The sequence below is a fragment of the Cherax quadricarinatus genome, chromosome 44 (assembly GCF_038502225.1).
Source record: "Cherax quadricarinatus isolate ZL_2023a chromosome 44, ASM3850222v1, whole genome shotgun sequence".
In the NCBI taxonomy this organism is placed as follows: Eukaryota; Metazoa; Arthropoda; class Malacostraca; order Decapoda; family Parastacidae; genus Cherax; species Cherax quadricarinatus.
This window is the reverse complement of record NC_091335.1, coordinates 16,762,544-16,786,413: the sequence shown is the minus strand read 5'-3', so window position 1 is coordinate 16,786,413 and position 23,870 is coordinate 16,762,544. Positions and strand designations below refer to the sequence as shown.

General features: G+C 39.3%; 1 protein-coding gene across 1 annotated transcript in view; it reads right to left on the bottom strand.

Moving 5' to 3' along the window:
* Nucleotides 1-10,341: 10,341 nt before the first annotated feature.
* The window catches only part of LOC128697437 (transient-receptor-potential-like protein), a 50,378-nt gene continuing 36,849 nt past the window's right edge, over nt 10,342-23,870 (bottom strand). The window contains exons 8-19 of the mRNA XM_070094140.1: nt 21,319-21,480; nt 20,771-20,897; nt 20,253-20,405; nt 19,727-19,896; nt 17,408-17,627; nt 16,679-16,802; nt 16,178-16,373; nt 15,576-15,749; nt 15,152-15,377; nt 14,363-14,564; nt 12,422-12,687; nt 10,342-12,160 (exon numbers count right to left, since the gene is read on the bottom strand). Of these exons, the coding sequence (XP_069950241.1) occupies nt 10,737-12,160; nt 12,422-12,687; nt 14,363-14,564; nt 15,152-15,377; nt 15,576-15,749; nt 16,178-16,373; nt 16,679-16,802; nt 17,408-17,627; nt 19,727-19,896; nt 20,253-20,405; nt 20,771-20,897; nt 21,319-21,480 (3,444 nt within the window). The 3' untranslated portion in view covers nt 10,342-10,736. The remainder of the gene's footprint in view (nt 12,161-12,421; nt 12,688-14,362; nt 14,565-15,151; nt 15,378-15,575; nt 15,750-16,177; nt 16,374-16,678; nt 16,803-17,407; nt 17,628-19,726; nt 19,897-20,252; nt 20,406-20,770; nt 20,898-21,318; nt 21,481-23,870) is intronic.

Genomic DNA, 23,870 nt, shown 5'->3' with positions numbered 1-23,870 from the left:
AAGCAGGCTGGCCAACCCACCTCTTTAGTCAGGGATACTTTATGTGTTTATATCAGCAATTATTAAAGAATTTACTAAGCTGAAGCTTATATAATATTAATAAAATAACATTATTTTATTCTTAAGTTAGAATATATTATAGAAATATAATTATATGAATAGTAAACTACAACAGTGTTGGTATGTTATTGACAGCACTTTAGACAAGACGCAAAATACTAAAATAATCAACATTTCTCTGCATACTTGTTTTCTAAAAAAAAAATTAATCTTTTAATAATACGTGTATGTAATTACATAAATTTTGCAATGATTACACACACGTTCGGTTGTGCGCATTTTTGATCAAAATTTAAGATATGCTTTAATTAACATCATTAGATAATGTATTAAAAGATAAAGATTTATTTCTTTGTAAAGGTTACAATGTATAATTACAATTTTGGTTTGCTAAGTACAAAGAAAACCACTATCATGCAGGGGCATTTCGGGCAGAAGTACCCTTCTATACCTATTCATTTAGGGCTTACACATAATTCGAATTTTCCCAATAGTTTTATCTATTAAATTCAGCAGATTTTAACCTAGGATAACGTAATGCTTCCAGTAGTTCTGCATTTACTGACACAAAGCTTCCAAAGGTACTGCTTCTTTAAAGGAGCCCAATGGAAATAAGTCACTCTGTCTGACTTTTTTGGGTTATCCTAGGTTCTCTACACATATGCTGCTATGTATGATAATTCTATGTAACTATTTGTGTATACCTAAATAAACTTACTTACTTCTAGAAAGGCTGGAATTTGCTTTAGGCTTTCCTAGTAATTTTTCCTTATATACGAGCTACAGGAGTCAGTTCTAAAATGGAAATAAAGCATAAACCACATTGACATTTTTAGGATTATCATTTACAGTCAGATAATGACTGTTTCAAGCCAGTGTAACAGTAACCCATCCCACCATCCTTGTGGAAAATAATTTCCCAAAATTATGCTGTGTAAATAAACCTGATTAAAAGTGTATTTTAGAGAATGGAGCCGACAGGGAGGTTTTGCGCCTACGCTGAAGAGCAGGGATTGTCGCCATTGTTTTTTTTGAATGTGATACAAGCACACTAGTGAAATGTGTATAATTTTCGTCGCTCTAGGGGTTATATTGGACTTAAAACCTCTCAAATAGGAGCCGAAATTGTTGGATGTGCAGTCTTGCATAATTTGAGCATTAAGCAGATGGACAGGATAGCTCCAGGAACCTCAGATAAGCTATCTAAATTATGTTTGTAATTCTGGCCAGTATTATCATCAAAAATTTGGGTAGAGGGGGGTTCTGTACATGACACACAGTAATCTCCAGACTAATTGGTGAGTGTTATGATTATAAATTCTCTTTCTGTTATATAAATGTGTATATGTAATCATTTATTAATTTTAATATACAGTCCACAAATTTATTTTAAATTTTACCAAATGTGGAAAATACTGTATATATTTTCCAGAAATTCAGTATTTATATGTAAATAGATGGCCATACTGTATTTAATAATATTTATGTCATAGAAAACGGAAAGCCTGCGTCTGCGCAGACGAGGGTCGCCATCTTGGTTTTGAATTTGTATTAGAAACGTTGGTGAATGGGGAAGAATTTTTCGTGCTCTAGAGGTTAAAATTGTGCTGACACCTCTCAAATAGGAGGCGAAATTGGTGGATATGCATTCCTGCATAACTTGAGATATCAGGCGACTGGACAAGACCTCTCCAGAAACCTCAGATAAGCTCTCTTGATTTGTGTGTAATTCTGGCCAGCATTATTTTCATAGATTTAGTTAGAGTGAGGTTTTCTGAGTATGATACACATTAATCTCCAGTCAAATTGGTGAGTGATATTAAGATGTATTTTCCTTCTGTTATGTAATTGTGTATATATATAACCATTTATTATTTTTAATATACAGTCCACAAAATTAATATATTTACCAGTATTCCTGGTTATACATATTTCATTGGTAATTAATAGGTCCAGAGCAACTTGTGGATATGACAGTGGTAGGTATCGAAGGGGGACATTTTGTGCGACCTAGGTGTCCCAAATTCCTACATGTCTAACTGATAAATAATAATTATCTTTTCATTTACTGTTATGTATATAATAATACATTCAAAATTTCAGATAAATGCAATTTTCTACACCAGAATTCCTGGTGATGTACATTTCATTTGCAATTAATATAGGTCTAGAGCAACTTGTTGAGAGATAGATTATGGTAGGTATCGAAGGGGGACATTTTTTGCGACCTAGGTGTCCTAAAAATTCCTACTTGTCTCTGTAACTTTGATAAATAATAATTATCTTTGTTACCATTTACTGGTATGTATCCAATGAGATTCATCCAGGTAAATTTAATTTTCCACAATCCTAGTGGCTCTGACTGGGTGGTTGGACTGAGCACAGTATATTTATATGGCACATTAATATCTCGTGAGTTGTTAGATAAACCTCCCTCCTCTTCATAAGTTAGTCTGATGGCTTTATTTTGCATTTCAAACCCATCAATTGGAATGTAATCAACGGAGAGTCAGGCACAAGTGTGGTACAATAACAATCAACTGACGAGGCTCTTGCTTTGGTATTGGTTATCCCTCAAGGGAGGTTCTTTGATGCTGGTGAGGGGCTCTTGATCTAAGGAACTGGATCTGTGCTCCAGTTCTCTGAATTGAGCCTGAATATCTTCCATCCTCCCCCCCCCCAAGGCGCTCCCCCATGATTATAATAATTGGTGTTGCTTGTGCAACATTTTTTGTAGGTTTAGCGCTTTCGTTATAATAATAATGTGCAACATTTTGCAGTGTATGTCTCAGAATCTCTTCATCCTGTTACTGTGTATAGTGACCACAATCCTTGACGTTTCCTTCACCTAATGAACAGACAACCAAAGATCACTAGGAGGGCTTTGTTTTTCCAACCTGTAAACTCTATGATCCATTATTTGAAGGCAACCCAGAGTGTGTATGTTCATGATCCGTTATGTGAAGGCAACCCAGAGTGTGTATGTTCATGATCCGTTATGTGAAGGCAACCCAGAGTGTGGTTGTTCATGATCCGTTATGTGAAGGCAACCCAGAGTGTGGTTGTTCATGATCCGTTATGTGAAGGCAACCCAGAGTGTGTATGTTCATGATCCGTTATGTGAAGGCAACCCAGAGTGTGTATGTTCATGATCCGTTATGTGAAGGCAACCCAGAGTGTGGTTGTTCATGATCCGTTATGTGAAGGCAACCCAGAGTGTGTATGTTCATGATCCATTATGTGAAGGCAACCCAGAGTGTGTATGTTCATGATCCGTTATGTGAAGGCAACCCAGAGTGTGGTTGTTCATGATCCATTATGTGAAGGCAACCCAGAGTGTGGTTGTTCATGCATTGTCTCGTATAAATAACATACATATGCTTGCAGTGGTCGAGTAAATGGCATCTCTGACCTAGAGTATAGAAACAAGTTGGGCTGGTGGTGTGGGGCATCAGATTTCCGTGTGTGTTTTTGGTATTAGTTACATCAGTTTACATGCCTAGGTCAGGTATGTTAACATTTTTTTAGGTGCTGACTGGTATGCCTCATGTGCCCAGAAGGAGAATGTAGAATATAACTTTGGTATAAATGTGTCTAGCATTAGGAATAATATTAGGAGAGAAGTAAATAACGAAAATGATTGTTATAGGAATGCAATTAGAAGCCTGAGTAGATCTATAACCCACTATGATAACATGAACATAGATAAGTATGTTTATGGAGCAACTTGCAATGTGAACAGACTGACTGATGTTGTAGTGGCCAGACTTAGGCTTGGTTACAAGTACTTCTGGCAGTTTGGGAGACACACAGATGATGATCAAACTAAATGTAAATTATGTGATCAGGCATATGGTCACTGTTTTGAACACTATGTGCTTAATTGTCCACTTATTGAGGAATACAGAGACAGACAGTATAATAACCTATGTTACATGTTAAGATATCTTATTAATGAAAATAAGATACCAGATATACTAAGCAAATTTTATAAATTTGCTTGAAACATAACTGAACTGTAGATATGTAGATATAAATTCATATGTACATCTGTTAATCATTTTGGGGCCTAGTTCCTAGGCCTTTTGTGTATGCATATGTTCTTGTGCTACCGTCCACATGATGGATATGGAGTGCACAATAAACTAGCCACTTCGGTGGCAAAATCTAATCTATCTCATGTGTTTTACGCTGGTGTCCTATGGGCTGTTGGACTGAAGGGTTACTTTTAATGAGGTGCTGGTGGTGATGCCTCAACACTGTGGGTCATGAATAGTGATCCTGGGTGTTTTGTTTCTCCAGGCTCCATTTGTTTTTTGGATCACCAATGTGGGCGACTCCAGGGTTCCTTGGAATTACAGTATAGGTGAAGGCCTGGGAGGCCCACCTTCTGAGGGTCATTAGTGATCACCATTGTGTTCTTCACACAGTCCCCACCAACAAAAATTATATGTGACTACCCAGGTTTAGGAGTCTGATACTTTTCCCTCCTGTGCAGTGGCGTCATGAGGGGGGGGGATGCTTCGCCCGGGGTGACACCATAGAGCCTCTAAAGAAGGTGACTCTAATGCCCAAAACAGTGCTGCAGCAACATAAGATAAAATTCCTTTATTTCTATATACCTATTATATGATTACAGAGTACAAATAGGCCAATATAGGGAAAAAAATTAATGACGTATACGGAAAACTACGATAAATCGGTAATTTTATTTACGATATTTTGGAAAAACCCTTAATCCACCTGGCATCATTTTAATCACTCATCATTGACGTGAGGAAGATGGATTTCCAACAGAGAAGAATCAGGTTAAAGAAAAGGATGGCAGGGGAGCAAGCAAGAGATTCCAGATTCACTGTACAGGAAGAAAACAAGAGGGAGATGTAGTGCATTGATTGTTTTCATAATAAACTCGAGATGCGATCAAAAGCAATCAAGGATGTGGCAGCCATGTTTGGTGTCATTCAAACGAAGAATCTTATGGGAGCTACTGAAGAAAAATTGGAGGTGATGGCTTCAAGACTCACAGTCTTCTATAATGAAATATACAAGAATGAGCTCATGCTTGAAATACCAAGACTAAGGAGGTACCTACAAGCTGCTGATGTTGATCTTGACAAAGTTAAGTACTGGATTACATTGGATGCACTAACATTCATAGCTGAATGGGATTATATTGAATCTCTTCCAACTCGGACACTCTGCCTAAGGTTGTTCTTTACTATATATGTTTCTGTGGCTTCTTGTGAAAGGAGTTTCTTCAAGTTGAAGCTGATTAAAAACTATTTATGGTCCACAATGAGTCAATCCAGAATCTCTGACATCGCAATGTTATCCATAGAAAATGGGTCAGTTGACAGCATTGATTTTGATGACATGATAGATAATTTTGCAGGATTGAAGGCAAGGAAATGTATGATCAGATTCACTGAAATGTTACTTGTACTCAAGGTCATATCGGAACTAGTGTTTCTCTGATACTGCAATGTTTTCCTTCATTCAAGTTTTTTTTTTTTTTTTACATTGTTGAAGATGAATAAATGTAGGATCTGTTGGCTGTACTCAGAATGGTATTTGAGTTTGTTTCCTCAATATTACTACGATTATATATTTTATCATTAATAAAGTTGAGAAGTATTCTACCGTTCAGTTTGTGGCCCTTAAACGTTCTCATTGTTAAACATTTGTTACTGGTCATGTAGTAGTGACGTAACTGGTCATGCAGTAGTGACGTAACTGGTCATGCAGTAGTGACGTAACTGGTCATGCAGTAATGACGTAACTGGTCATGCAGTAGTGACGTAACTGGTCATGCAGTAGTGACGTAACTTGAGTTTACTCCCCCCATCCCCCCGGCCTTGGATTTCATGGGTGTGACACCATTGATGCTGCTCCGGGTGACACCATACATGCTGCCACGGGTGACACCAAAGATGTCGCCCAGGGTGACACCAACCCTAGCAACACCATTGCTCCTGCGCTCTCCTATTTCTCCCAAAGGTGTGTCTTGCATAGCCACTTTTGCTTACTAAAAGATGACTATGGGGGTACAAGGTTCATGTGATTGTTCTTATTCAATGTAATAAATAATATGCGCACTTATCAAATCTTTGCACCATTTCTGGAGACTTATTAATATACTTACTTTTTGAAGTCATTTATATTTTGTGTCTGTTTTCGCAACATTACTTGCATCTATCGCAAGTAGATATTTGTGGTACTGGACACTGCTGTAAACCAGTTTACTCTTTATGTAATGGTGAAATATGTTGTACAGAGGTAAACCATTCAGTAGTGTATAAAGTTGTATGATGTATAGGTAAAATGTATCAAGGTCGGTGCTTGACAAACACTGTTTTGATGGAGCATTTTTGCAGTTTTGGGTTTAAGAGGAATAGCTGTAAAGCATAATTGTAGGTTCATATGGCGTAAAACTCAATTGATTACTTTTGTGTTAAACGAGTGTCATTGTGATGATAGTGGATGTTTTGTGTTTATAAATGTCCATTTTGTGTTTCTGTTAGTACAAGAAAAGTGCACCAAGGCAAGTCAAGTAAGAATGAGTGCTTGTTGTAATGATGCAGTTTTCTTGGCTTTGACGATGTTAATTCCAGTTTTCCCAGACCTCAGGGTAATTTTCCTTTTTACTAATTTTTTTTTTACTAGCTGTATCCTACTGGATACAGGTAGTTGCATGAGACCTGTGGTCTGGTGGTGAGCGTGTTATGCAGATTTCTGCATTAATATGAAGTTGATAATTTAACGAGTTACTATTGTGAAAAAAAGCTCCATATAAATAATGTCATCAATCTGTAGGCGCTTTTAAGGCGTGAGTATTGTGATAGTTTCTGGTCTCATGGGAGAGCATCGCTGGAAGATGTGCTGGAGTAATGTTGTAGTTGTGTGGTGTATTGTGTTGTTCATGCCGTAAGTTGTGTTTGCGTTTGTTTTATGTTCATGTGGGCCCTGGGAGGTGCCTGGCTTTTTTTTTTTTTTTTTTTTTTGCGTGGTCGTGTGTGCTTACCTAATTGTGGTTGCAGGGGTCGAGACTCAGCTCCTGGACCCGCCTCTTCACTGACCGCTACTGGGTCCTCTCTCTCCCTGCTCCTTGAGCTTTATCATACCTCGTCTTAAAACTATGTAAAGATAGGTGTGTGAGTGATGAAGAGTGCAGAAATGGTTTCATTTTTACCAGCAGACTGGAGGCCGGCAGGGAAGTGTGGTAGTTCACAGACGCAATTGTGTGGTCTTCCTGTGACCCAGTCATGACTCTTGTGGGTTTAGCACTTGGTTTTGGTTGTAATAATAATGTGGCATGACTTTGAGTAGCTTGTGGGGGGGGGGTCTGCTGGTGTATTGTGCTTTTACAGTGATTTTGTAAATGTTGAACATTAAAATGGTTGTAAATGTTGTAAATGTTGTTTTGTATATGTTTATCTTTATAAAGGTGAGTTTATCTGCCCTTCCTGGTAATCAAGTATTGACTACCTGCTCAACATTTTCTGTAGTTTACGGAACATAGGGACTTAGGGTGGCTTACTTTTTAACAACTTTATACGTACCCTTAGACAAGGTATTTTACCCCCTCATACCTACATGTTAACTTTGTAAGTGTGGTAGAATAATCAACAACTGAGAGAGTAACATGTGTGGGTTCCTCAGCTTCAAGGGGATGAGGAGCAGGACTCCTTGATGCTGTGAAAGTATCTTGGTTCCAGTGCTCAGAAAGTTAATGATTCTTGTGCATTAAGAGCTTCCCAATGAATGTAATATCTATAATGTGAACTTCTCACACATTACCTTCAGTGTCATATTACAAATGATGAAGGCATACATAATACAGATGATGAAGGCATACATAATACAGATGATGAAGGCATACATAATACAGATGATGAAGGAATACATAATACAGATGATGAAGGCATACATAATACGGATGATGAAGGCATACATAATACAGATGATGAAGGCATACATAATACAGATGATGAAGGCATACATAATACAGATGATGAAGGCATACATCTGAGATAAATATATCTCGATGTATACATGTCTACATCTGGATTACATAGGTAGCCTATAATGTATAGATTTTGGTCACTTGCGTAACCCATAAAACATTAAGGTATAAATAAAACTGTTTTATATGTTACTGTTATCAGAACTGTTTTATTTAAAACATTATGTCAGGATGTCTTTATTAATTCTTAAGAGAAAAATGAGACAAGATGAAGACCGTCACATGGAATTTTGTTGGAATTTCTTGTTTTTATAGAAATATAATTGATTTTAATAGCCAACCGACATTCTGTACGTGATTAGTTTATATATACATTTTGTATTTGCATATCTTTGAGTCTTGACAATTTAGTGATGGGTGAATATAGGCTCAAAGTAGTCACAGCCTAACACATGCAATAACTTTAAATTCATTTTTATTAATAAACGTTGTCACAAGTCCATTGAACACTATGACTGTTACAATATCAATGCTTGTTATTATTTAACTATGGTTAATTTGCATACCCTTCCGGCAAGATGGGCTTTACTCATGGATGGTGAAGGACAATAAGCACAGCTTCATGCATTTTAACTTTATAAAGTCATCTCCATATATGTGAGAAATAAATATATCAAGAATACATTTCTTCTACAATGTGGTCGATATAAATGTAGTGGAAAAGTTTTTACTAATGAGGGAAGCATCATATATAGCAGGACAAAACATAGTAGGCTGCCCACCTGATGATGTGGTCACGTCTGCATAAATAACTCACTATGATTGTAACCAGATATAAACATGTAAGTAGTTCATTACTACTGTTACTTGTTCAGCTATTAAAACTTTGCGGTCCAGTCCCTAGACCTATTATATATCTGTAATTTTTTGACCACCGCCCACAGGATGGGTCTGGGGTACATATTTAAGATATATACTAACTTCCTGGTTCCTGCATCTTTACCCTGATCTAACACCTATATCCGCTTCTTCCTCTTTATATTAATTTAAATTATCTTAGGTAATGTCGCATTAATTAACCTAAAGTTATGTAAATTTACTATGAATAACCAGACAGCCTATACAACAGTATTTTACGGGAATATTTCATGGTAATGCAGGATGGGTCTTCACATACTGTAAATTATTTTATACACAAAAATACATTTGTTGAGGATGGGCTGAAGGAGAAACTGCAACAATGTACATCTTATCGCGGAGATTAAGACTGGAAACTTGAAAAAATTGTCAACAAAGAAACTACAAGGTTTATTGGTTGGTTTATTTACTGGGTTTAAAGCCTATCAACTACACTGGGGTCATGTAACATGTTCATCACCACTCAATAATACCTTAATCCCTAGAATAAACTTTCAGCGTATATACACTGAGAAACATTCATTTATCGATGTATATTATCCTCTTGCTCTACACTGACTGGTTACATGATCTTAAAACCTGTCAACTACACGAGATCATTAAGGCTGCATATAACTTTTCCATCACCACTCAAGAATATTTTAATCCCAGAAATAGGAATTAAAATAAACTTAATATACTATATATATAGTAGGAGACATACACCTCTCGGTGTGCATATCTTTGCTTTACATTATTTATACATACATTATATATATATATATATATATATATATATATATATATATATATATATATATATATATATATATATATATATATATATATATATATATATATATATATATATATATATATATATATATATATATTCAAATTCAAATTATAAGCTAAGGAAGTACTATTTATTTGCACCCACTTAAAATTTTAACAAGATTTTTTTTTAAACTGAGATTTGATTTTTGTCAATGATAAAATGTCCTCTGCAGAGAGATAAATAAAGATTTCGAGCCTAAATTCATGTGTTTACTTGCTACAAATAAATGTTAATGTGTATTTTCATTAATAAAACTATGGAAAACTTAAGAAAACTGATGAGGTGTGTTTATGTAGTGTACTGGAGGGAACTATCACTTTCTATAATGTGGGCAGATGTTCTTGGCACTGAAGAAATTTATATAAATTATTACTGTTTGCCTGTAATAATGAACCCTCTGTTTTATTAATTTGTATATATATAAATATATGTATAAACGATGTAGCATACACGCGCGACTTGTAACAGTGGTCAGAGTGTTGAGCACAACTGAAAGGTCTCGGGGTCTGGTTCCTGGACAAGACGAGTGATACTGGTGGTCATACATTGTCAGGAGAAACGGGAGATTTTCTAATGATGGTGTTGCATTAATTGCTGTAAATTTATATTTGAGGATAATTCAGCGTAGAATAAGTTTTATTAACGTCAATAGGAGAGTATCACGAGTCAAAAGACAAAAAATAATATACAATTTTGTATATATTACATAATTATAAAAAATCTAAAAGATGAACATTTATACATAAAAAAATCTACGTTCGCACTTTTCTCTTTTTGAATCTTTACTCTGGTGGAAAATCCTATTATACATCTATCATAGATTTCAGAAACTGCAACCGAGCCAGTATGGGCATGACCTGGATGTGGGGGTTGGTGGGCAGGTGTGTGGCATTCAGCTTGGTGTGTTAGTAATGGGACAGGTACGGTAACTGATAAAGTTGTGAGGAGTCAGTGTCCCTGTTGGCCACGAGAGGTTTACAACCACCCACTCTTCTTCTCAGTGGGCTTCAGCAAGGGTTGGCTCTGGGTCGACGGGGAGTTGCTGCGGAAAGTAGCAGCTGGAGGAGTGGAGGGTTTCTGTTCTGGACTGCTAAGGGCTTCTGAAGAAGCCTCTTCTGCAGGAGTCTTTTCTGTAGGAGCCGTTTCAGAAGGTACAATTTCTTTGGTCTCTTCTGATGGAGCTGCAGCCGGTAGTTTAACCAGAGGCTGTGGAGCCTGTGCTTTCACCACAGGCTGAGGAGCCTGTGCTTTCACCATAGGCTGAGGAGCCTGTGCTTTTACAAGAGGCTTGTGAACAGGAGAGGAAGACACGGGAGACTCTGGCGGCTTTGGAGTTGACGGGATAACGGCAATGGAAGGGGGTGGGCTTTTCCCGTTAGATTCCACCTTAGCTGGTGGCCGTGATGGCCGACGGACGAAATCTACGCTCTCTAGATCGTCAGAGTCTGTGAACATCTGCTGCTGTACTTGTTGCGGTCGTGAGGGCACGGGGCGGCGTAGGGCATGCTCAGACTCGGGTCCACGACGAGCACTCACAGCCGCTGGAGGAGGGATCCTCAATGGTGCTGAGTCTTTACCAGGGAGACGTCCTACGGGTCTCGGGGCCTGGATTTCTCTCTTCGGAGCTGAAACATTGATTCTGTTGATCTGAGGCGGTCTCTCAAACACTGCCTTAGCATCTTTCATCTGGACTTGGCGTTCATCTTGGTTTATTATCTGCGGCGCACTCTTCTCGAACACTGCCTTGGCATCTTTCATCTGAAATAGAGGTGCAACCTTGTCTTCCTGCGGTGCGCTCTTGTCAAACACTTTTTTCGCATCTTTCATCTGGACTTGAGATTCATCCTTGGTAACCTGGGTTGGGCTCTTATCTAACACTGCCTTGGCATCTTTCCTCTTGAACTGAGATTCATCCTTCGTAACCTGAGTTGGGTTTTTCTCCAACACTGCATTGGCATCTTTCCTCTGGACTTGAGATTCACCCTTGGTAATCTGGGTTGAGCTTTTATCCAATACTGTCTTGGCATCATTCCTCTGGACTTGAGGTTCATCCTTGGCAACCTGAGGCACTCCCAACGACACCACTGCTGAGGCCGGGATTTCTGTTTTCTGAACTTTAGCTTCATCTTTGCCTACCTGAGGTGGGGTTTTCTCTGATACCGTTGTGATAGTTGCTGGAGGCTTGGAAGAAGTTTTGTCTGCTGCCACAGGCTTTACAGGCGTAGAAGAAACTTTGACTACTTCAGTCTTCTTTTTAAGTAATTTAATTGAGTCCTTGATGTTGGCACTCACAGGAACATCGAGGCTGATGTCTGACCCACTATCCTCACCGTCCCTCTTGAGCGTGGTGGAGGAGCGGCGCCCCGGCACAGTCAGCATGTTGGGATCTGTCGCTTGACCTGTCCACACAACACAAACTACATTACTCGTTCTTATAAACTCTATGAAATATGTATCTTTTAATTAAGAATGAATGTACGTATTTATATATATAAACACAGGTACCCAAGTGACCAACACATCGAGTATTATTAAGGGAGTAGCATAATAATATTTTATTATATAAAGACGATTCGGTCTCCGGTGCTTTGCCTTGTCTTACTTTTATTGTGTGAACAGCATAATACTAATGGACAGAAGTTTGTATACACCATACATACCATCCCTAGCTTTAGGCGGAGCCCAAGGCTTGCCTTCTGTGTGAGGCGGCATCGGTGACTCTGCGGGTGAGGCGCTGGGGCTCAGGTCGAGGCTTCTGATGGCGTCCAGCAGGTGTGGTCCTGTGTACAGGTCAGGGTAGGGAGAACAGCCGCGGGAGGATCCAGGAGAATTATCAGGTGTACCTTCCTCCATCTTCTTGCGGGCTTTCTCCATGGCCATCTTGAGGCTTTCACGACCATGGTCGCCGCCGCTGCCAATCTGTGAACTGTCAGAGCAAGTCCATTAATTTGGTTTGTGATGGTATCTGTTATTCTTGAAAACGGGTTATTACTACTGTTACTGAACTCAGTATTCATGTAAACACTTTAGTAATAATGCTACTGAGCCTATTACTCACATAAACATATTATTACTGCTGTAAATGAACATGTCACTTCTGTAAGCGCTTCTTTAACACTGTAACCGAACGCTTTTTGTAAATACCTCATTAATACTGTAAATGAACCCATTATTCTTGTAAAGAGTCCATTACTAGATAACAATAGTGTACAGGATGGGGATTTGGGTAAATAATAGATATTACAAAGGTCAAGCCTAGCGCATGTGTATATACGATAAAAATTTGCTCCTAAGTTTCTCGCAATTTGCCATAAAAACCTTATAATTTTTGTAATTTACATTAATGACTCGCTAAAAGACATATGGGGGGATTAATATTCAGTATCAGTCTAGCACTCCGGTTCCTCAACTTTTCACCAGCAAAGACTCCTTTTATTTCAATTAATTTTTCCAGGGATCCCAGGTTTTTGAAAGGCGTGTCTACTTAATAAACCGATGTTATTAACTAACAACAAACATTTTTTTCTCAGTTTCATCTCTCACTTGAAATACATAACTGAGTATGTAGTTAAATAAATGACAGCATTAAAACAAATCTGGAACTTGCTTATCGTGAGTAATTATACACTTCACAGTGCAGCATCTTGAAATAACAAAAAGGCACAATACCGTGACTGGAACGATACACAAATAACCCGCACATAAAAGAGAGAAGCTTACGACGACGTTTCGGTCCGACTTGGAAGATTGACAAAGTCACACTTTGTCAATGGTCCAAGTCGGACCGAAACGTCGTCGTAAGCTTCTCTCTTTTATGTGCGGGTTATTTGTGTACAGCTTCTTGAAATTTTGAACTTCGCTCACGGATCTATGGTCACAGACCCGGCCCCGGGGGGGCGTTGACCCCCGAAACCCTCTCCTGGTATACTCCAGGTATACTACCTTAGCAGACCACAGGTTGGAAGCTGCTGATATATCACGTGGAAAAGCGAAAACTACTGTAAACTAGGTGACTCAGAGCGCTTTTGGCTCATAACCCGAGGCCATAACTGGTACAAACAAAATTTAACTGTACAAACAAGAAAACTGGTACAAACAAGACAACTGGTACAAAGAAGACATCACTGGTACAAACAAAGACTTAACTGGTATAAAGAATACATCACTGGTACAAAGAAAGACTTAACTGGTATAAAGAGGACATCACTGGTACAAACAAAGACTTAACTGGTATAAAGATATCACTGGGACAAACAAGACTTAAATGGTACAAAGACATCACTGATACAAAGATATCACTGATACAAAGAAGATATCACTGGTACAAACAAGACTTAAATGGTACAAAAGAAGATATCACTGGTACAAATAAGACTTAAATGGTACAAAGATATCACTGGTACAAACAAGACTTAAATGGTACAAAGAAGATATCATTGGTACAAACAAGACTTAAATGGTACAAAGAAGATATCACTGGTACAAACAAGACTTAAATGGTACAAAGATATCACTGGTACAAACAAGACTTAAATGGTACAAAGAAGATATCACTGGTACAAACAAGACTTAAATGGTACAAAGATATCACTGGTACATACTCAGTAGTACCGCCGGTGATGCCAGAGGTAGACTTGGCCATGGCTAGACGCGCCACTCTACGGAACCTGTCAGCGGCACTTTCCTCTTCTGGTTCCACCTCCACCTTCTCCACCATGTTGTCTTCAGAACCCATGGCAGGTGACACGTGGAAGTCTCTCATCAACCTGCGCTCCCACACGCGCATCTTGCGCCCCAGCGCCGCTGTAACCACACAACGTTGTTACCCCTGTACAGTTCACTTCACGTCTGCTGCCTTCATGCTAGTAAAGTGCTCTAGTGTCAAGGAACTGGAGCTGATCTTCCTTATGACCCTTGCCAGGTTAGCATAATACAGTGATTGAAACCAAATATTCAAATATTTAAAAAAAAAAAAAGGCACTGATCTGAGGTCTTCATATCGAAGTCAAAATGTTCAAGTTATCTTTCTGATTAAAATAAAAATTATTTATATTATATTTGCTAGTGTGCTACTCCACTGTTTACATAATTTTGTGTACTACGCTAATTAAAAATAAAAATAATAAACAGCAATTTGAAAAAAATGGTGTTATTATATCCATGGATTTTCATATTTGTTGTTTTTGGTAGAGTTGTACCAAAAAAATTTCATTTGTGGTGATTAAATTTTCACTGAAATATTGATGAAATATACAGCACAATAATTATTTTAAAACTGAAAGTCCTGCCCATCTATAAATCCCCTGATTTTTGGACTAGATAATTGATCAGTTTTTTAAAAATAACCCTGACGGGTCATGGAGCTCCACGAGATAAAGGACTAGCGGTACCTCTGCTCTTCTTGGCACACAGAGAGACATCCATGCCGTTGTGTTGGAAGAGGTCAATGAGCTCGAACCTCAGGGACGAGATGTCACCCTTGACCTCGCTGATGTCATCCTCATTGACCGGGCGTTCCTCGTTGCGTCGCTGCAGGGCGCACACGTAGCGCCAGATGAGTGCGCGCATCACTGACAAGTAGCGGTAGTCACGCGCTTTTTTGTGTCGGGAGTGAGTCTGAGGGAGGAAGATTGATGACAGTGAGGGAGGAGGAAGATTGATGATAGTGATTGAAGAAGACTGATGACAGTGAGGGAGGAAGATTGATGGTAGTGAATGAGGAAGATTGATGATAGTGAGGGAAGAAGATTGATACAAGTCTGAGGGAGTACTCACCCAGGAGTACATTATTCTTCAGAATTCTCGAGTACTCACCCTGGAGGACATTCTACGCACGAGCTCCGCCTTCCTGCTGGACTTCCCGCACATCCTGAGAAAGGTCTTGAAATTGGGGAAGATATTGAAGGGCGGGGGCAGTGTATTACCCTCCTCGAAGTAAGACATCCACAGTTTGGTACGGGCGAACTTCCACTCTGTGTCAGCGTGTTCCTGAGAGCCAGTGACTGCATCAGTATCTCAGCTATACACACCTCTGAGTGTCAATGATATGGCGATACCGACAAGATGTGGCTAAAGTCACTTACGTTAATGACATTTATTAAAGGAAACATTTGTTAAACCGTAGCGGTTTGACGAAGCTCTTGGACAATAAAATGTTGCATTGGTTGCACTTGGGTTCTTTTACCTAACATATTGTCGGTAATTTTGCCAACATTATTACAGCCCTAAATTTCACAGGTCAATGGTTAGCACACTGGCCTGTGAGTTTACTCACATGACGTGGGTTCGATCCCCACCCGTTCTGTGGTTAGTTTGCAATCGTGTTAGTACGATTTCGTGAGCCACTAAGGGCTGTGGTCTTATGTTTACTTTATGAACGAACCATTAACAACGTTAAAGAGTCTTGAGAGACTTACCACGATGAAGGAGTAGGAGTTGGACATCATGGCGATGAGGAGGTTGAGTAAGACAATAATGTTGATCACGGAGTACGAGCCGAACATCAACATGGACCAGAAGCGAGTGTACTCACGGATCCCAGTCAGCTCAAAGTCTCCCAGACCTACCATGCCAAAACCTGCCCAGAACAGTGACTGCGATGACTCGAACAGGCTGGGGAAGACCATAGAGATAACTATATATAGAAAAACAATTAAAAAGTCTAGATGGCGAAAATATTTTTTTATTAACGATATAAACACGGGAGTTACAAATAAAGATGGTATGGATGAGAAAAATTATGCTTTCAATTTCGAGAGTTTAAAAAACACATTTAAACCCCATGAGGATAGAAAATATGTCTAGTGTTATTAAAAATGTCTCGTAAGGAGACTGTCTCACGTCATTTTGGAGGAAGGGAAACAAATTTTCTTTGTGAATCTTAAATTAAAGAGGAAAGTAAAACTAGAGTAACTCACTTGTGGAATCGTCGCCACTTCATGCAAGCGTCGCTCTGTTTGGTCCAGTCCGGCAGACCGCCAGGCAGGGAGTAGCACTTCTGTTTTTCCAGGTCGTTGTAATACCAGAGTAGTTGTGTCAAACCTGCAAGTTTAACATTACATTGTTATCACAGCTTTGTGTACTAATACTAGTAACATCCTCACACATCACTGCACCCACACGACTTATTTCAGGTTTATCTCAGAGTATGCAGCACCAGCATGGAACCCACATCTGTTCATATTCAGAAAATCGAGAAGATTCAGGAAATCGAAACTAAATTGGTTCCAGGGTTCAGGGGGCTGCTACTACAGGAGAAAATTAAGGTACTAAAGTTAACATTAGAGGAGAGAACTAGAGTCAATCATAGGGTGACAATGCAGTAGGATTAGCTACGTGAGAAAGTATGGGAGACAAATTCCACACATAATTTCTAGAACAGGTACGATAGAGCCCATGACGGCCAGGAAAGAACAGATCAAATAGGTAATAGAGACGGGACTAAGAACAAACTAAACGAGTAACGACAAAACCTGTTGATTTAACTAATAAAATATTGGGGCTAGGTCCCCGGACCCATTACAGACTTCTAATCTTTCTGTTTACCGTCCACGGGACGGGTATATGAGGTGTATAATTAACCTTTCAAACTTGCTGCTCAGTTGCTGAGACTTGACCCCATGAGTACTTTTTCGAGTTGTTCTTACCACAAGCAAAGGCAAACAGAACGAGCGTGTATATGAAGAAGAACTTGACAATATCGATGACCATGCGACCGAGGGAGATCTGGAGGGGACCCAGGTAAGGGTTGATGCTGAAGATGTGCACCAGCTTCAACGCCGACAGGATGTTGGCTGCAGCGAAGAGCCCCTCAGAGATGAGCTGCGGGTCGAAGGTGTTCCACTCCTCGCGGGGGATGAACGCCGTCTGAAAACACGCCAGGGGTCACATGTCACAACAAACACCTTAATGAAAAGGCACAATACTGTGACTGGAACAATACACATATAACCCGCACGTAAGAGACTGAAACGTATGACGACGTTTCAGTTCGACTTGAACCGTTAACTTTATGACTAGTTAATGATCCAAGTCGGACCGAAACATCGCCATAATTTTCAGTCTCCTATATGTTGGTTATTTGTCTATTAAGAAACACCTTATTCTAGAGGTCGGCGGGAAAAAATATTTACTATAATGAACAGTACATGAAAAGTGATTTGTTGCAAGGACAATGTGGAAGTTAATTTGTTGCAAGGACAATGTGGAAGTTAATTTGTTGCAAGGACAATGTGGAAGTTAATTTGTTGCAAGGACAATGTGGAAGTTAATTTGTTGCAAGGACAATGTGGAAGTTAATTTGTTGCAAGGACAATGTGGAAGTTAATTTGTTGCAAGGACAATGTGGAAGTTAATTTGTTGCAAGGACAATGTGGAAGTTAATTTGTTGCAAGGACAATGTGGAAGTTAATTTGTTGCAAGGACAATGTGGAAGTTAATTTGTTGCAAGGACAATGTGGAAGTTAATTTGTTGCAAGGACAATGTGGAAGTTAATTTGTTGCAAGGACAATGTGGAAGTTAATTTGTTGCAAGGACAATGTGGAAGTTAATTTGTTGCAAGGACAATGTGGAAGTTAATTTGTTGCAAGGACAATGTGGAAGTTAATTTGTTGCAAGGACAATGTGGAAGTTAATTTGTTGCAAGGACAATGTGGAAGTTAATTTGTTGCAAGGACAATGTGGAAGTTAATTTGTTGCAAGGACAATGTGGAAGTTAATTTGTTGCAAGGACAATGTGGAAGTTAATTTGTTGCAAGGACAATGTGGAAGTTAATTTGTTGCAAGGACAATGTGGAAGTTAATTTGTTGCAAGGACAATGTGGAAGTTAATTTGTTGCAAGGACAATGTGGAAGTTAATTTGTTGCAAGGACAATGTGGAAGTTAATTTGTTGCAAGGACAATGTGGAAGTTAATTTGTTGCAAGGACAATGTGGAAGTTAATTTGTTGCAAGGACAATGTGGAAGTTAATTTGTTGCAAGGACAATGTGGAAGTTAATTTGTTGCAAGGACAATGTGGAAGTTAATTTGTTGCAAGGACAATGTGGAAGTTAATTTGTTGCAAGGACAATGTGGAAGTTAATTTGTTGCAAGGACAATGTGGAAGTTAATTTGTTGCAAGGACAATGTGGAAGTTAATTTGTTGCAAGGACAATGTGGAAGTTAATTTGTTGCAGTGTAAAAGATTATTTCCAATGAGACACTGTAAAGTCAATATAATGCAAAGCCGATAATGTAAAGGATGATTTAGGGGATTTAATGCTAATGGAAAACTGCGCAGAGTTAGTTCTTTTTATGAGACTCTTAAATGGTAAAGAGGATCCACTAAATGGCAATTTATTGCTAAGGGAGTAGTGTAAGGGGTAATTTATTCCTGTCGATAGAGGGATGAATGATGTCTTGCTACCACGAAGATATTCTCAATGTGACTTACTTAATTTAACAAAGATTGGCACATCAGTAGTGTGTTGCTGCCCTAGTCTATATGAAAGTTACACAGTGAAACAAAAGTTAGCTATGTTACCCACTTATGTTCCACCACCACTACACACAATGTTTGTTACATTACTGGATGAAATCTGCCAGCTTTTAATGACTTAGGGATTATAATAGAGTGATTGCCTGAAGTGACACTAACGAAATATTATTATTATTATTATTATTGTTATTATTATTATTATTATTAATTATTATTATTCTGTGTGACGTCTTTCAGGAAAAAAATATGATAGTTCAATCCTTAGTTCAGCAATCACAAGACTAATAATGCATTACTTGATGCATTATTATCATGTATTATCCAGGTTAGGAACCTGGACAAGACACGATAGCCATTAATCTAGATAGTGGTAGATAGTTCCTCAAAGCATATAGCCTCAGTGTGGGATTCCAAGTCTTCTGCTATCTGTCTTTCCCATGTACTGCCCGCAGAGCCAAGATCTCTGCTGTCTTTCCCATGTACTGACCGCAGGCACTCTCGCGATCTCCTGGTTCTGCTGGATGTAAGCAAAGATCCTGAGGAAGATGGTGATGACGTAGAGACCGTCACGCAGGATGTCCATAAGGTTCCACATGTTCTTGATATACTTGTTGAAACTCTCTACGTGGATCTCCTTCACCTCCTCCCACAGGAAACCTGCAATAGAGACGCACAATCCTCACTGCTGTTGTTGCTGCATTAACAACAACACATTTTGAGACACTGCAATAGCAAGGTGAATTAATTCGATTATTTTCTTAATATTCTATATTATTGTTTTAATATTTCTTCAAGGCAACAAATGGTGTAAAAAGTCGTGTACATGTTTGATGCAGTGTTAACCAGGTAAGGGAATGACCCCTGGCTTAAACGGGCTCGACCCCGTGTTAGGCATATACGGTTTGAGTCCACATAACGCCTTGTTTACAAGATAAATTGGTATTCATTTGAAATGAAGTGTTGTTCTTATCTTCCCGGCCTCATGACAGATTACGAAGGAAGTTTTGACGTACCGAACACCCAAAGAGCCACTACACACTCAGTAGGAGTGGGTAAGTTGCCTCTTTGACGCCTCATAGACTCCTCCAGGTTCAGCCTCATCGACGCCGTTCCGAACAACCAGATTACCAAATTTTCGAACCGTACAGACACCAAGATCAACAACACTGCAAGATGGAACATCTTGATAAACGAACAACACAGGTACAGTACCACGGTAAATATAAATACAACTAATTGATACTGCAAATTAACATAAACCTATATGCGGAGAAAAGGTTAATTTGTTGAATAATATAATAATGGGGCTAATTATAATAGGGAAAATGTACCGAGTACGCAAATGATGCAAATCCATAATATTTATCATTAAACAAAAGAAAATAAAGTAGCTCATTAAACAATAACTGTAGACAGTAATGACAATTATTATAATATGGTAAGAAAGTACTTAACTTGAACTAACTTAACACAGTAATATACATAGTACAAGTGAACACACACACACAAACAGCGATGAAGAATTACTTACGCAGGAAGAAGAGGTAAGAAGAGGAGTGAGTGAGGAACTTCATGAACGGTGTCCTCATGAGTTTACCCATGACACTGTCAGGTAGTACCATGTACCACACACAGTACACCGGGAACAATACCACCACCTGGGTAACTTACAACCATCAGTCATACACCACAATTATCACATCTCAAGCGCCTGTCTAAACAATTTATTATTGTTATATTTACTGTATCAAACTCTAAACGGGTTGTGGGTCGCTCAGAGCAGGAAGCACAACACTGCAGGCTTGATCCTACGTTTGATAATCGCATGACAGAAACAACTTTTGTAAAAATAAAAATGTCACTACAACACATATTGTTATTCAGCTAACTGAATAAAGCTAATGAAATGTAATAAATTAAGGAAAAGTAGTAATTACATTATAACGAAATACATAGACGACTACAGTGCAAGAAAGTTCCCAGAGAGAGAGAGAGAGAGAGAGAGAGAGAGAGAGAGAGAGAGAGAGAGAGAGAGAGAGAGAGAGAGAGAGAGAGAGAGAGAGAGAGAGAGAGTCTCACCTTCAGTATCTCCAAACACTTCTCAGTAACCGCCTTCCTCCTGAAGCCTGGAACACCCTCGTACCAGAGTGCCGCCAGCAGCTGCTGAATGTTAGGATGGGCGACAAACTGTGGGACACGAAGAAGCAAATTAGAAAGGCTGAACTCGTTGTGGTCATATAGCTCCTGAGGAATGGAAGGCACTTAAGTTTGATCCGAGGAAGGGGAGGGTAGTCATAATTGCATGGATCAAGAGCCACCAGCATCAATGCACTATATATATATATATATATATATATATATATATATATATATATATATATATATATATATATATATATATATATATATATATACATACATATATATATATATATATATATATATATATATATATATATATATATATATATATATATATATATATATATACACTGAATCACACTAGATGAATATACACTGAGTCACACTTCAAGATTTATATGCATTGAGTCACCACTTGTATACATAATGAGAGTTACACCTCTCGATGTGTATACATTCCACAAAGCTGATAGCAATAAGACAGGTGTCATGGCAGGTGCCATTAATCAACATGTACTCATTCACTTATAATAACAACACACTTATAAACACAACTCTATCTAGACAGTATTGCAAACCGAGAAGTGGTTACTCGAAAGCAGGGAGAACCGTATTAATGTACGACTTGTCATCCATTGTGGGACTTTATAAAGTAAGTGATATTGCCGGATACAGCCTGACTGTGGGTGATATACCCTCACTGTGAGTGATATAGCCTCACTGTGAGTGATATAGCCTCACTGTGAGTGATATAGCCTCACTGTGAGTGATATACCCTCACCGTGAGTGATATACCCTCACTGTGAGTGATATACCCTCACTGTGAGTGATATACCCTCGCTGTGAGTGATATAGCCTCACTGTGAGTGATATAGCCTCACTGTGAGTGATATACCCTCACCGTGAGTGATATAGCCTCACTGTGGGTGATATAGCCTCACTGTGAGTGATATACCCTCGCTGTGAGTGATATAGCCTCACTGTGAGTGATATAGCCTCACTGTGAGTGATATACCCTCACCGTGAGTGATATAGCCTCACTGTGGGTGATATACCCTCACTGTGAGTGATATACCCTCGCTGTGAGTGATATAGCCTCACTGTGAGTGATATAGCCTCACTGTGAGTGATATACCCTCACCGTGAGTGATATAGCCTCACTGTGGGTGATATAGCCTCACTGTGGGTGACATAGCCTCACTGTGAGTGATATAGCCTCACTGTGGGTGACATAGCCTCACTGTGAGTGATATAGCCTCACCGTGAGTGATATACCCTCACTGTGAGTGATATACCCTCACTGTGAGTGATATACCCTCGCTGTGAGTGATATACCCTCACCGTGAGTGATATAGCCTCACTGTGAGTGATATACCCTCACTGTGAGTGATATAGCCTCACTGTGAGTGATATAGCCTCACTGTGAGTGATATAGCCTCACTGTGAGTGATATACCCTCACCGTGAGTGATATAGCCTCACTGTGAGTGATATACCCTCACTGTGAGTGATATAGCCTCACCGTGAGTGATATAGCCTCACTGTGAGTGATATAGCCTCACTGTGAGTGATATAGCCTCACTGTGAGTGATATACCCTCACTGTGAGTGATATAGCCTCACTGTGAGTGATATAGCCTCACTGTGAGTGATATAGCCTCACTGTGGGTGATATAGCCTCACTGTGGGTGACATAGCCTCACTGTGAGTGATATAGCCTCACTGTGGGTGACATAGCCTCACTGTGAGTGATATAGCCTCACTGTGAGTGATATAGCCTCACTGTGGGTGATATAGCCTCACTGTGAGTGATATAGCCTCACTGTGGGTGATATAGCCTCACTGTGGGTGATATAGCCTCACTGTGGGTGATATAGCCTCACTGTGAGTGATATAGCCTCACTGTGAGTGATATAGCCTCACTGTGGGTGATATAGCCTCACTGTGAGTGATATACCCTCACTGTGAGTGATATAGCCTCACTGTGAGTGATATAGCCTCACTGTGAGTGATATAGCCTCACTGTGGGTGATATAGCCTCACTGTGAGTGATATAGCCTCACTTTGGGTGATATAACCTCACTGTGAGTGATATAGCCTCACTTTGGGTGATATAACCTCACTGTAGGTGATATAGTCTCACTGTGAGTGATATAGCCTCACTGTGAGTGATATACCCTCACTGTGAGTGATATAGCCTCACTGTGAGTGATATAGCCTCACTGTGAGTGATATAGCCTCACTGTGGGTGATATAGCCTCACTGTGGGTGATATAGCCTCACTGTGAGTGATATAGCCTCACTGTGAGTGATATAGCCTCACTGTGAGTGATATAGCCTCACTGTGAGTGATATAGTCTCACTGTGAGTGATATAGCCTCACTGTGAGTGATATACCCTCACTGTGAGTGATATAGCCTCACTGTGGGTGATATAGCCTCACTGTGAGTGATATAGTCTCACTGTGAGTGATATAGCCTCACTGTGAGTG